This window comes from Aquarana catesbeiana, linkage group LG06 (genome assembly GCF_042186555.1).
Source record: "Aquarana catesbeiana isolate 2022-GZ linkage group LG06, ASM4218655v1, whole genome shotgun sequence".
Lineage (NCBI taxonomy): Eukaryota > Metazoa > Chordata > Amphibia > Anura > Ranidae > Aquarana > Aquarana catesbeiana.
Genome location: NC_133329.1, coordinates 326713983 through 326726557, shown reverse-complemented (window position 1 = coordinate 326726557; position 12575 = coordinate 326713983). Strand labels below are relative to the sequence as shown.

At 41.0% G+C, this 12575-nt stretch overlaps 1 protein-coding gene across 50 annotated transcripts in view; it reads right to left on the bottom strand.

The window, feature by feature from the left end:
* The window catches only part of TTN (titin), a 348879-nt gene that overhangs the window by 281629 nt on the left and 54675 nt on the right, over positions 1 to 12575 (bottom strand). For all 50 annotated transcript variants that reach the window (XM_073633763.1, XM_073633783.1, XM_073633784.1 and 47 more), the window contains exons 20-21: positions 7877 to 8121; positions 6342 to 6562 (exon numbers count right to left, since the gene is read on the bottom strand). In XM_073633763.1, coding sequence (XP_073489864.1) covers positions 6342 to 6562; positions 7877 to 8121 — 466 coding nt within the window. The remainder of the gene's footprint in view (positions 1 to 6341; positions 6563 to 7876; positions 8122 to 12575) is intronic.

Below are 12575 nucleotides of genomic sequence, written 5' to 3'. Positions count from 1 at the left end.
ACAGCATGGATTCATGAAAGACAGAAGTTGTCAGACAAACCTGATTTCTTTTTATGAAGGGGTAAGTAAAACCTTGGACAGAGGGGTGGCTGTGGACGTGGTATACTTGGATTTTGCAAAAGCGTTCGATACAGTTCCCCACACATGGCTCATGTGTAAGGTAAAGTCTACAGGCTTGGAAATATCAGTTTGTAAATGGATAGAAAACTGGCTAAAATACAGAATTCAGAGAGTAGTGGTTAATGATTCTTACTCTGAATGGTCTAGGGTTATCAGTGGTGTACCCCAAGGTTCAGTGCTGGGACCCTTACTCTTTAATATCTTTATAAATGATATTGGGTCTGGGATCAAAAGTAACATTTCTGTCTTTGCAGATGACACCAAGCTATGCAGTGGAATAACGTCCTTACAGGATGCCTCCAATTTACAAGCTGACATCAATGCTCTGTCTAATTGGGCGTCTATGTGGCAGATGAGGTTTAATGTTGAGAAATGTAAAGTTATGCACTTGGGGGCTAAGAATATGCATGCATCATACATACTAGGGGGAGTACAACTGGGGGAATCTGTAGTGGAGAAGGATCTGGGGGTTTTGGTAGATCATAAGCTCAATAATAGGATGCAATGCCAAGCTGCGGTTTCCAAAGCGAGCAAAGTCCTTTCTTGTATTAAGGGAGTATGGACTCCAGAGAGAGAGATATCATTTTGCCCCTGTTCAAATCAGTAGTAAGACCTCATCTGGAATATGCAGTTCAGTTCTGGGCACCAGTTCTCAAAAAGAATATCGGGGAACTGGAGAAAGTGCAGAGAATGGCAACCAAACTGATAAGAGGCATGGAGGAGATCAGCTATGAGGAAAGATTAGAGGAACTGAATTTATTCACTCTTGAGAAGAGGAGAATAAGGGGGGATATGATCAACATGTTCAAATATATAAGGGGTCCATATAGTGAACTTGGTGTTGAGTTATTCACTTTATGGTCAACACAGAGGACAAGGGGGCACTCTTTACGCCTAGAGGAAAAGAGATTTCATCTCCAAATACGGAAAGGTTTCTTCACAGTAAGAGCTGTGAAAATGTGGAATAGACTCCCGCCAGAGGTGGTTCTGGCCAGCTCAGTAGATTGCTTTAAGAAAGGCCTGGATACTTTCCTAAATGTACATAATATGACTGGGTACTAGCATTTATAGGTAAAGTTGATCCAGGGAAAATCCGATTGCCTCTTGGGGGATCAGGAAGGATTTTTTTCCCCTGCTGTAGCAAATTGGAGCATGCTCTGCTGGGGTTTTTTGCCTTCCTCTGGATCAATTGTGGGTATAGAATTGGGTATATTGGATTGTACAATATTTTTACAATATTTTTTTTTTTTATGGTTGAACTGGATGGACTTGTGTCTTTTTTCAACCTGACTAACTATGTAACATTCTGTCTGGGACAGCACAAGGACTGTCTCTATCATCCATGCATATTCAAGGTATAGAATAGTGGCAAAAGGACATATTCAGGTGAATCTACTTAATTCCAAGTTCTACAACAAGTTGGGACAGGTTGTGTCCAGGACGAGGGTCCCACTGGCAATAGGGGTAGATGCACTGGTAAGACCTTAGGGACCCTTATTTAACGCTTCCCTCTGTTTCAACTTCTCCCACATCTTTTGCGAAGAATCCGGGAGGTGGTAACACTGATAATAGTGTTAGCCGAATTAGCCCAGGAGGACTTGGTACACTGACATTGCGATTCTTGCGGGGGTGGCTTCTTGAACACTCCAAGTCCAGCGGGACCTAATGGTCTTGAGTCTTGTATCTCAGCACTGTTGAGCCCCTGGAAGCCAGCTTCGGGGAACTTCAATTACAGGACTTGGAAATATTTTTTTGCCTCGGGTGAAGCCAGGAAGTGGCACCCGCAGAAATATGTGAGTGGGAGATTTTCTCTTTCTTTCTCCAATCGGTAGGGGAAAGGAGACTGGCCTTAAGTACCGTTAACGGTCAGGGCTCATCCCTATACATTTTTTTCCAGGGGTGGTTGTTTCTCACTTTCTCACTCATACTTCATACAGCGTGTAACGTAGACAGCCTCGCCTGTCAGGCCATTCTTGTGTCCTTGGGACTTGAATTTGATCTTGACTGTCCTTGCAGAGGGCACTTTTTGAACTAATCGAGAGATTCTGTTAGTCCTTTATCTCGGAAGGTGGCTTCTTTGGTTGCTATCACTTCACTAAGTGGAGTGTTAGAGTTGGCAGGTCTTTCATGCAAGGAGCTGTTTTTGGTCTTGCATCATATTAAGGTGATGTTGCGTCCTCATCCATTTTTTGCCTAGTATGGTGTCTGGTTTTCACTTGAATCAAGACAATGTCTTGCCTCCTTATCTGATCCTCAGTTGGCAGGAGTTAGGTCACTGAATACTCTGGAGGTAGTTCTGGCGGTCAGAATTACTTGATTTGTCGGTACAGGTCAGGAATCCTGGTTTGTGCTGCCAGTAGACCCCGGGATGGGAAGGAGGCATCCAAGTTAAGTATTTTTCATTGGATTTGCCAGTTAATCATTCGAGCCTATGGCTTGAAAGGGCAAGGTCCCCCACACCCTTTTTTGGTAAGTGCTCGCTACCAGGTGTGTGGGGGTATCTTGGGCCATCTTCCATCAGGTGTCAGTGGCTCAGGATTTAGGTCTTTTGTTCATACATTCACAGATTTTTACCAAATAGATATCAAAGCCACAGAGGATACTGCTTTGGCCGCAGTATGTTTTGGGCGGCAGAAGGAGTCCTTCTCAGGTGGCAGTTTCTGTGATTGTGTCTCCCTCCCCTCAAGGGCATTGCTTTAGGACATCCCATATAGTCATTATTATGGTTGCTCTGTGTCCCATGATGTACGATAAAGAAATTAAGATTTTTCTGTCATATTTACCTGTAAAATCCTTTTCTTGGAGTACATCACGGGACACAGAGGTCCCTCCCATCTTTTTTTTTAGATATTCATTGCTTTGCTACAAAACTGAAGTCCGTTCTGTGTAGGAGGGGTTATATAGGGGTGGACTTCCTGTTTGACTATCTGCCAGTGTCCATCCACCAGTAGGTGGTGTATAACCCATATAGTCATTATTATGGTTGCTTGGTGTCCCGTGATGTACTCCAAGAAAAGGATTTTACAGGTAAGTATGACTGAAAAATCCAAATATTATCCTGGCACTTTGTATGTAACTAATAATAATAATAATAATAATTAATATTATGTGAAATCCTTGCAGTTTAGAGACTCTATTGATAATATGCTGTCATTTTGAAGATGATTTTGAAGAGAATATCTTGAGCTGAGTTAGTTATCAAATGCTGCAATGGAGAAAAGCAGTAAAAAAATAATGTTTTTATCTTTTTTTATAATTAAAATCTATTTATCTAAACCTGACTTAAAGTGGAGGGCCACCCTAAAAAAAAAATTGCATGAAAAAAAAAATTTGAAAAAAAAAAAAATTTAAACTTACCTAAACCCTTGTTGCTAGGCAGTCTTCCTAATCTGCCTCTTCCTATTCCGCGGCGTGTTCTGCTCCTCAGTGAGCGGCCCCGTTGCCTTCTAGGAACTGTGCGTGTTCCCAGAACACAGGGCCATTCACAAAGCGCCACGCCGCTCGCGCGTGCACAGTAGGAAACTGGCAGTGAAGCCGCAAGGCTCCACTGCCTGTTTCCCTTACTTAGGATGGCGGTGCCGGGACCCGAGAGCCGAGGGACGGGTCGGCCTCAGGCGGCCGACATCGCAGGCACCCAGGACAGGTAAGTGCTTATTTAAAGTCAACAGCTACAGTGTTTGTAGCTGCTGACTTTAACATTTTTTTTTTCAGGGACGGAATCCCGTTTTAAAATGAATGCCCTATTTGTCAAGAACAAAAGACGATAATATGTTAGGATAGACCACATAGTTATTTGGTACAAACTTCAAAAAAAAGCCTGAGAAAGTTCTGAGAGTTAAAAGGCTTAAGCCTCGTACACAGGATCAGATTTTGCGCCAACAAAACCGTGGACTTTTGTCCGCAGGGCGTTGACCCAAACTTGTCCTGCAAACACATGGCACACAATTGTTGGCCAATAATCATGAATGTAGTGACCTACTACATGGTTTTTCAGCTCTTTAGCGCCACCCTTTGGGCTCCTTCTGCTAATTTTGTGTTAGTAGAAGTTTGGTGAGTGTTGATTCGCGCATTTCTTTTCGCACTTTTCATTTAGTGCTTTTAAGTTCGCGCTTTTCAGTTTGCGCTTTTCATTTTGCGCTTTTCAGTTCGTTTCTGAACGGCGGTTCGTCAACCAGACATGTTGTGGAATCGGAGGAGAAAACGTGTTATTTATTATTGGCCTTGGAGTTATTGCGTTAACATTATTTTTTTGGTTGAAAAATTATTTGATTTGGTATATTTTCTATACTTTTGGATGCATAGAATGCACTTTTTGGTTAAGTTATATTGGCAGATAGCATGTCTAATTTTATTTGTTTTCTTTAATGCACAATAAAAAAATTGTGGAGGATAATACTCGGCATGTGTTTTACTTCAGATGACATTTTGGGACACCAACAAAGCTGTATCTTTGATCTTAAAAACTACAGGATAATGGTGCTGTGGTAACTTGCCCAAATAAAAAAAAAAAGCATAATAATATTATTCTTGATATCACTAGAAAAAAAAGCCATCAGTATCACCAGCAAAGCAGCTTCATTATTATCCCATTAAAGAAGAAGAGAAAGTGTGCTGCATTTCGAGATTTCATAATTTACCACGTCACGAATGTTAATTTTCCATTACGAGCGCTAGTTTACAAGACCAACCACTTCTGGCTCGTCCTTGCCTCCGAGCATGCATGTTTGGACTTTTGTCCGATGGACTTGTGTACTCACGCTCAGAAAATCCGAAAACAGACATTTGTCCGCGGAAAATTTTAAACCTGCTATCCAACATTTGTCCGCGGAAAATCCGCCAACAATTGTCTGATGGAGCATACACACAGTCGGATTTTCCGCCATCAGCCTGTCATCACACATTTCCCATCGGAAAATCCGATTGTGTGTACGAGGCTTAAGAGGGATTTAAGGTGTGAGAACTTGGATTGTTAAACACAAAAGATAACTTCTGGTTTAACCCCTTCACGCCGACGTAATACAAGTATGGGGCCTCCGGCTTGAAGGGGTTGTACCGGTGTGATTCATGCAGCTGCACGCATCACTCCAGTACCGTTTTTTAGAGCTGAAGGTTGGCTTTCTTATGATAACAATCAATGTGGCTAAGCAGCTGCTCGATAGTTATCACAAGCAGTGGGAGGGTACGTCCCCCCTCCTGCCGGGAGGCCCGAGCAACCAGCCGGAACTTCTACTGGCTGGCCGGAGACCCGAACAATGCCGCAATCGGCTTTGATCGGGTCTCTGATCTAGCATGACATCACTTCCAGTTTAATGAAGCCTTAAAGGCGCCAGATTAAAAAAAATGACAGTATTCAAAACAGCCAAACTTGGTGTTTTGAATGCTATTAAATACAAAGGAGGGATTGGGGGTCTTATAGACCCCCAATCTCTCCAAAAAGAGTAGATGTCACTGACTATTACTGTCACAAGGGATGTTTACAGTTGATCAAAAGTGATCAAAAACATTTTTTTAAAGGGACAGTGGAAAAAAAAAAATAAGGAAAAAAATGTTTTTAAAGCGCCACATCCCTCTGTGCTCGCCCGCAGAAGCGAGCGCATACATAAGTCACGCCCGCAAATGTAAACAGTGTTCAAACCACACATGTGAGGTATTGCCGCAATCATTAGAGCAAGAGCAATAATTCTAGTACTAGACCTTCTCTGTAACTGTAAACTGGTAACCATTAAAACATTTGAAACCGTCACCTATGGAGATCTTTAAATAACGTCGTTTGTTGCCATTCCACGAGCGTGCTCAATTTTAAAGCATGACATGTTAGGTATCTATTTACTTGCCATAACATCATCTTTCACATTATTACAAAAAATTGAGCTAACTTTACTGTTTTGTTTTTTTTTAATTCATGAAAGTGTATTTCTTTGAAAAAAATTGCATTTAAAAGACCACTGGGCAAATACAGTGTGACATAAAATATTGCAATGATCGCCATTTTATTCTCTAGGGTCTCTGCTAAAATATATATATATATATATATATATATATATATATATATATATATATATATATATATATATATATAATGTTTGGGGGTTCCAAGTAATTTTCTAGCAAAAAATGCTGATTTTAACTTGTAAGCAACAAGTGTCAGAAAAAGGCTTAGGCATGAAGGGGCTAAATTCTTAAATGTTGACTTTACCATAATTCCAAGATATATTATTTACCATTGTGGAACCAAAATGTTTCTGGCATTGGTCTTCCAACAACTTTCAGGTCAAATCTTGCAGTTTGTCCTTCAGCACATTTGAAGGAGGCAGGTTTCATCACAAAGACTGGCTTATATAATCTCTCCAACTGGGACTCATCAGTTTCATCCAATCGGCGAGCAGGGGAACGTGCAGGAGAGCGTCCAGGGGAGCGGCTTGGTGAACGTGGAGATACAGACCTATTCGATGTAAGTGTTAAAAATCAATATTTATTCATCTGTATTATACCTAAACTAGAACTATTGTTTGTGCAAATAATACAGTGGTATGGATAGCCATTCTTCAGAAAGAGTTCAGAATAAATGAATTAGTACTAATCAGGTATACACCATCCCACAACTGCAGGAAAAGGTACTTTACACAACAGTAATTTAGGTCAAGGTACTCCTAATTATACTAAGTCAAAGAAAATAACAAAAAACTATCATCTATTTCAGTGGAGATCAAGTGTGGCACCTAACATCACCAAGTAATTTTCATTGAATGTAATGTACAGAAAGCTGTCAGAGACTTCAGACATGTGACAGGGGATGGTAGAAACAAGTAAAAGGTTGTTGGAGACTGGGCCACATTTGATATTTTTCTTGGCAAGATGCATTATAAAACATGTGAGGGAAAAAATAAAAAGGGATGGAAAGCACAGAAAAAAATAAGATAGTGTGAAACAATTAAAACAAATCATTTAACTACAAAAATCCAGTCTTAAAGGGAATAATGTTCTTCATTGGCCTGAGTAAGTATCCAAGAAGGAAAAACAAAAAAACAAACTAATGTTTGCAGGGGGCTCAAGTGTCACAAAATAAGTGCTAAAGGGCCGCATGTTGGCTACCAGGATCTTGTTATACTTCACATATGAGAAAGAATTAAGTCAACTTTGTAAAAAAGCATGATGTGTGCAATATAAACTATGGGGTTGGTTTACTACACAAACATTCTGTTCACTTTGCACAGAAATTTTCAATTTGTAAGGGATTTTTTCCTTAGCTTAGTGAATGAGATGAAGCTCTGCTGACTTCCATCATCCAATCATGTGCAAACAAATATACTGTTTATTTTTATTTTCCTTGCACGTGATTGAGTATTCTTTGCAAAGTGAATTTTCACCTTATTCACTAAGCTAAAGAAAATTTCCCCTGCAAAGTGAAAATTCTCTCACAAAGTGAACAGCCTGTTTACCTTTAGTAAATCAATCCCTGTGTATTATTAAAAAAAAATCAAAAGACTTTGGCCCCTTTTAAATGGGCATTCAGAACAGATCTGCCTGGCAGTTTTTCAGGTGGACCTGGTCAGAAGGTCCATGCATTACAATAACCAGGCTGTATTATTGGTGTGCATTCTTTCCATACAGACCCTAGAAAGTATAAAAGGAAAATGTTGTAGTGTAAATAGTTCTATGTAGATATATCTATTATGCATAATAATTCTGCTACCTGAGAATACAATCCTTCAGCATTCCATAACAATCCTATAGGTTAATTGTGAATATTATTTACCGTATTCTTTTAACAGCCTCTGGAGCTGGCATGTAAGGTGAAACTCCAGTTGGTGCAGCAGGCTCCACATACAGTTTTCCTGAGCATATGGAATTCCCTTTAACATTGCTGGACAAAGCAGTGTAAATACCCTCATCTTCAGTGGACAAAACAGAGATGCGCAGACTAGCCCTGCCATCTTGCAAAGTTTCCATCTGGTAGCGGCCTCCATGCTTAATGCGTTTCCCGTCTTTGTACCATGTAATCTGCAAAAATGACATTGGACAATATTCTCAGTAAATCTATGTGAGATACAAAATATCATTTTCAAGAGATGTTTTTGTAGAACAGCTATAATGATATCTCTTCATTTGAAAGTGAAGTCTGATTAATCTACATACATTTTAATTGCCATAAATTACAGGCGATCTGATGCATTTGATAGAGGCAGTAATCTGAAAATGTTTGTTGTCACTAATGTTTACAGAATAAGGAGTTGTGCAATTAGATTTAAGGGGAACAAGAGTTTTATTGACATTTTCAGAGGTATACGTTAAAGTAAATTTTTTCAATGTAAATAATTATATCAGTGTGTGTTAGTAGTTCAAACACCTTATTTCTATATATAATCTGTAACTGTACATGTACAAGGGGTTAGCGCTATTTGCTCCTTACATACTGTATATAAGTGCTTCTTTCTGGTTGTGCCTTGTTTTCTTTTTGGTTGTGCCTTGTGATTCTTTTATCTCATTGTACATCTACCAGATCGCTAAAACAATTAGAGCCTATTAATCCTCTAAAGACTTTAACCACTTCAGTCCCGGAAGATTTGCCCCCTTAATGACCAGGCCATTTTTTGCGATTCGGCACTGCATCATTTTAACTGACAATTTCGCGGGCGTGCAACTTTCCCCACAAATAGAGCTTTCTTTTGGTGGTAATTGATCACCTCTGCAATTTTTTTTTATAGCGATATAAACAAAAAAAGAGCGACAATTTTGAAAAAAAAACTATATTTTTTTCATTTTGCTATAAAAAATATCCCCCAAATTAAAAAAAACAAAAAAACTAATTTCTTCTTAAGTTTAGGCCAATATGTATACTTCTACATATTTTTGGTAAAAAAAATTGCAATAAGCGTATATTGATTGGTTTGCGCAAAAGTTATAGCGTCTACAAAAAAGGGGCTATACTTATGACATTTTTATTATTAATTTTTTTTTTTGCAAGTTATTGTCATAAAAAGTGTTTGGGGACCTGGGTCCTGCCCCAGGGGACAAGGATCAATGCAAAAAAAAGTTTTAAAAATGGCCATTTTTTCGGGAGCAGTGATTTTAATAATGCTTAAAGTGAAACAATAAAAGTGTAATATCCCTTTAAATTTCGTACCTGGGGGGTGTCTATAGTATGCCTGTAAAGGGGCGCATGTTTCCCGTGTTTAGAACAGTCTGACAGCAAAATGACATTTCAAAGGAAAAAAAGTCATTCAAAACTACTCACGGCTATTAATGAATTGCCGGTCCGACAATACACATAAAAGTTCATTGATAAAAACGGCATGGGAATTCCCCACAGGGGAACCCCGAACCAAAATTAGAAAAAAAAAAAATACATGGGGTCCCCCTAAATTCCATACCAGGCCCTTCAGGTTTGCTATGGATATTAAGGGGAACCCCGCGCCAAAATTTAAAAAAAAATGGCGTGGGGTCCCCCAAAAAATCCATACCAGACCCTTATCCGAGCACGCAACCTGGCAGGCCGCAGGAAAAGAGGGGGGACAAGAGAGCGCCCCCCCGAACAAAGAGGGGGGAGGAGAGAGCGCCCCCCCCGAACCGTACCAGGCCAAATGCCCTCAACATTGGGAGGGTGCTTTGGGGTAGCCCCCCAAAACACCTTGTCCCCATGTTGATGAGGACAAGGGCCTCATCCCCACAACCCTTGGCCGGTGGTTGTGGGGGTCTGAGGGTGGGGGGCTTATCAGAATCTGGAAGCCCCCTTTAACAAGGGGACCCCCAGATCCCGGCCCTCCCCCCTGTGTGAAATGGTAAGGGGGTAGTACCCCTACCATTTCACAAAAAAACTGTCAAAAATGTTAAAAATGACAAGAGACAATTTTTGACAATTCCTTTATTTAAATGCTTCTTCTTTCTTCTTTCTTCTATCTTCCTTCAGTTTCTTCCTCCATCTTCTTCTTCTTCTGGTTCTTCTGGTTCTTCCTCCGGTGTTCTTGTCCGCCATCTTCCTCCGCGGTGTCGGCATCTTCTTCCCTTCTTCTCCTCGGGCCGCTCCGCATCCATGATGGCATGGAGGGAGGCTCCCGTTGTGTGACGCTTGTCTCTTCATCTTCTTCTCTTCCTCTTCTTCTTTTCATCTTCTTGTCTTCATCTTCTTTTCGGGCCGCTCCGCATCCATGATAGCATGGAGGGAGGCTCCCACTGTGTGATGCTTCTCCTCTTCTGACGGTTCTTAAATAATTGGGGGGGGCCACCCGGTGACCCCGCCCCCCTCTGACGCACAGGGAATTGACGGGACTTCCCTGTGGCGTCACAGGGAATGCCACAGGGATTGAAGAACTGTCAGAAGAGGAGAAGCGTCACACAGCGGGAGCCTCCCTCCATGCTATCATGGATGCGGAGCGGCTCGAAAAGAAGATGAAGAGAAGAAGATGAAGAGAGAAGCGTCACACAGCGGGAGCCTCCCTCCATGCCATCATGGATGCGGAGCGGCCCAGAGAAGAAGGGAACAAGACGCCGATGCCGCGGAGGAAGATGCCAGACAAGAACACCGGAGGAAGAACCAGAAGAACCAGAAGAACCAGAAGAAAAAGAAGATGGAGGAAGAAACTGAAGGAAGATAGAAGGTAGAAGAAAGAAGAAGCATTTAAATAAAGGAATTGTCAAAAACTCTTATGTCATTTTTAACATTTTTGACACTTTTTTAGTGAAATGATAGGGGTACTACCCCCTTACCATTTCACACAGGGGGGAGGGCTGGGATCTGGGGGTCCCCTTGTTAAAGGGTTGTGGGGATGAGCCCCTTGTCCTCATTAAACATGGGGACAAGGTTTTTTGGGGGGCTACCCCAAAGCACCCTCCCAATGTTGAGGGCATGTGGCCTGGTATGGTTCAGGAGGGGGGGCCACTCTCTCGTCCCCCCTCTTTTCCTGCGGCCTGCCAGGTTGCATGCTCGGATAAGGATCTGGTATGGATTTTTGGGGGGACCCCACGCCGTTTTTTTTTTTAAATTTTGGCGCGGGGTTCCCCTTAAAATCCATACCAGACCTGTAGGGTCTGGTATAGATTTTGAGGGGGGACCCCACGCCATTTTTTAAAAAAATTTTGGCCGGGGTTCCCCTTAATATCCATACCAGACCTGAAGAGCCTGGTATGGAATTTAGGGGGACCACCCACGTCATTTTTTTTTTTAAATTTTGGTTCGGGGTTCCCCGGTGGGGAATTCCCATGCCGTTTTTATCAATGAACTTTTATTTGTATTGTTGGACCGGCAATTCATTAATAGCCGCGAGTAGTTTAAATGACTTTTTTTCCTTTGAAATGTCATTTTGCTGTCAGACTGTTCTAAACACGGGAAACATGCGCCCCTTTACAGGCATACTATAGACACCCCCCAGGTATGAAATTTAAAGGGATATTACACTTTTATTGTTTCACTTTAAGCATTATTAAAATCACTGCTCCCGAAAAAACGGCCGTTTTTAAAACTTTTTTTTTGCATTGATCCATGTCCCCTGGGGCAGGACCCAGGTCCCCAAACACTTTTTATGACAATACCATGAATATAAGCCTTTAAAATTAGTACTTTTGATTTCTCCCATAGACTTTTAAAGGGTGTTCCGCGGCATTCGAATTTGCCGCGAACACCCCAAATTGTTCGCTGATCGGCAAACTTGAGAACAGCCGATGTTCGAGTCGAACATGAGTTCGACTCGAACTCGAAACTCATCCCTAATCACATAATATCTATCTGCTTGGTAAGTTAAAAAAAAAAAGTTCCTGTTGATATATCCAGAAATCTTTAAGCTAATAACGTCCTTGTTCTCTGCCTGTGCTGACTCTTAATAATTGCATTGCTTTCAGGTATCTTTAATCACTTGCCGACCAGCCACAGTATATATATCGTGGCAGATCAGCACATGCAGGCAAAATCACGTACATGTAAGTACTTTTTCCTGTTTGGGCTAAGGAGAATGCTGAGCTCCCAACCCGCACCCCCGCCGAAAAAATGGATTGCAGATCCCAGTACTCAGGGCCTGGTGATTGCTATGCAATAACATGATCACAATGTCAACAAAGCTGTTATGAATTAATTAATTCAGCTATCACATGGGACCTGGGCCAATCACAGCACCCTGTACCATATGATTAGCTGTAGCCAATCACTGTTGATCAAAGCTGTCATGAATGGTAAACCCATTTATGACAGTTGAAAACTTTGCTGTCACAATAATCTTTTTTATAACAACAAACAAAATGTAAAAAAAAAAAAAAAAAACCTGTTCACCCCCAAAGAGTAGTACAGTGTTACTATGGTGACACTGAACTACTCTGATGAAAGTGTGTAAAAATAGTAAAAAATTAAAAAACATAATGTTAAAACATGAAAAACATTTAAAAAAAAAAATTAAATAAGAGATTTTTTTAACATGCTGTCACCAGTGTCCCCGATCACCCCCACATTATTCATATGATGATGCTGTACT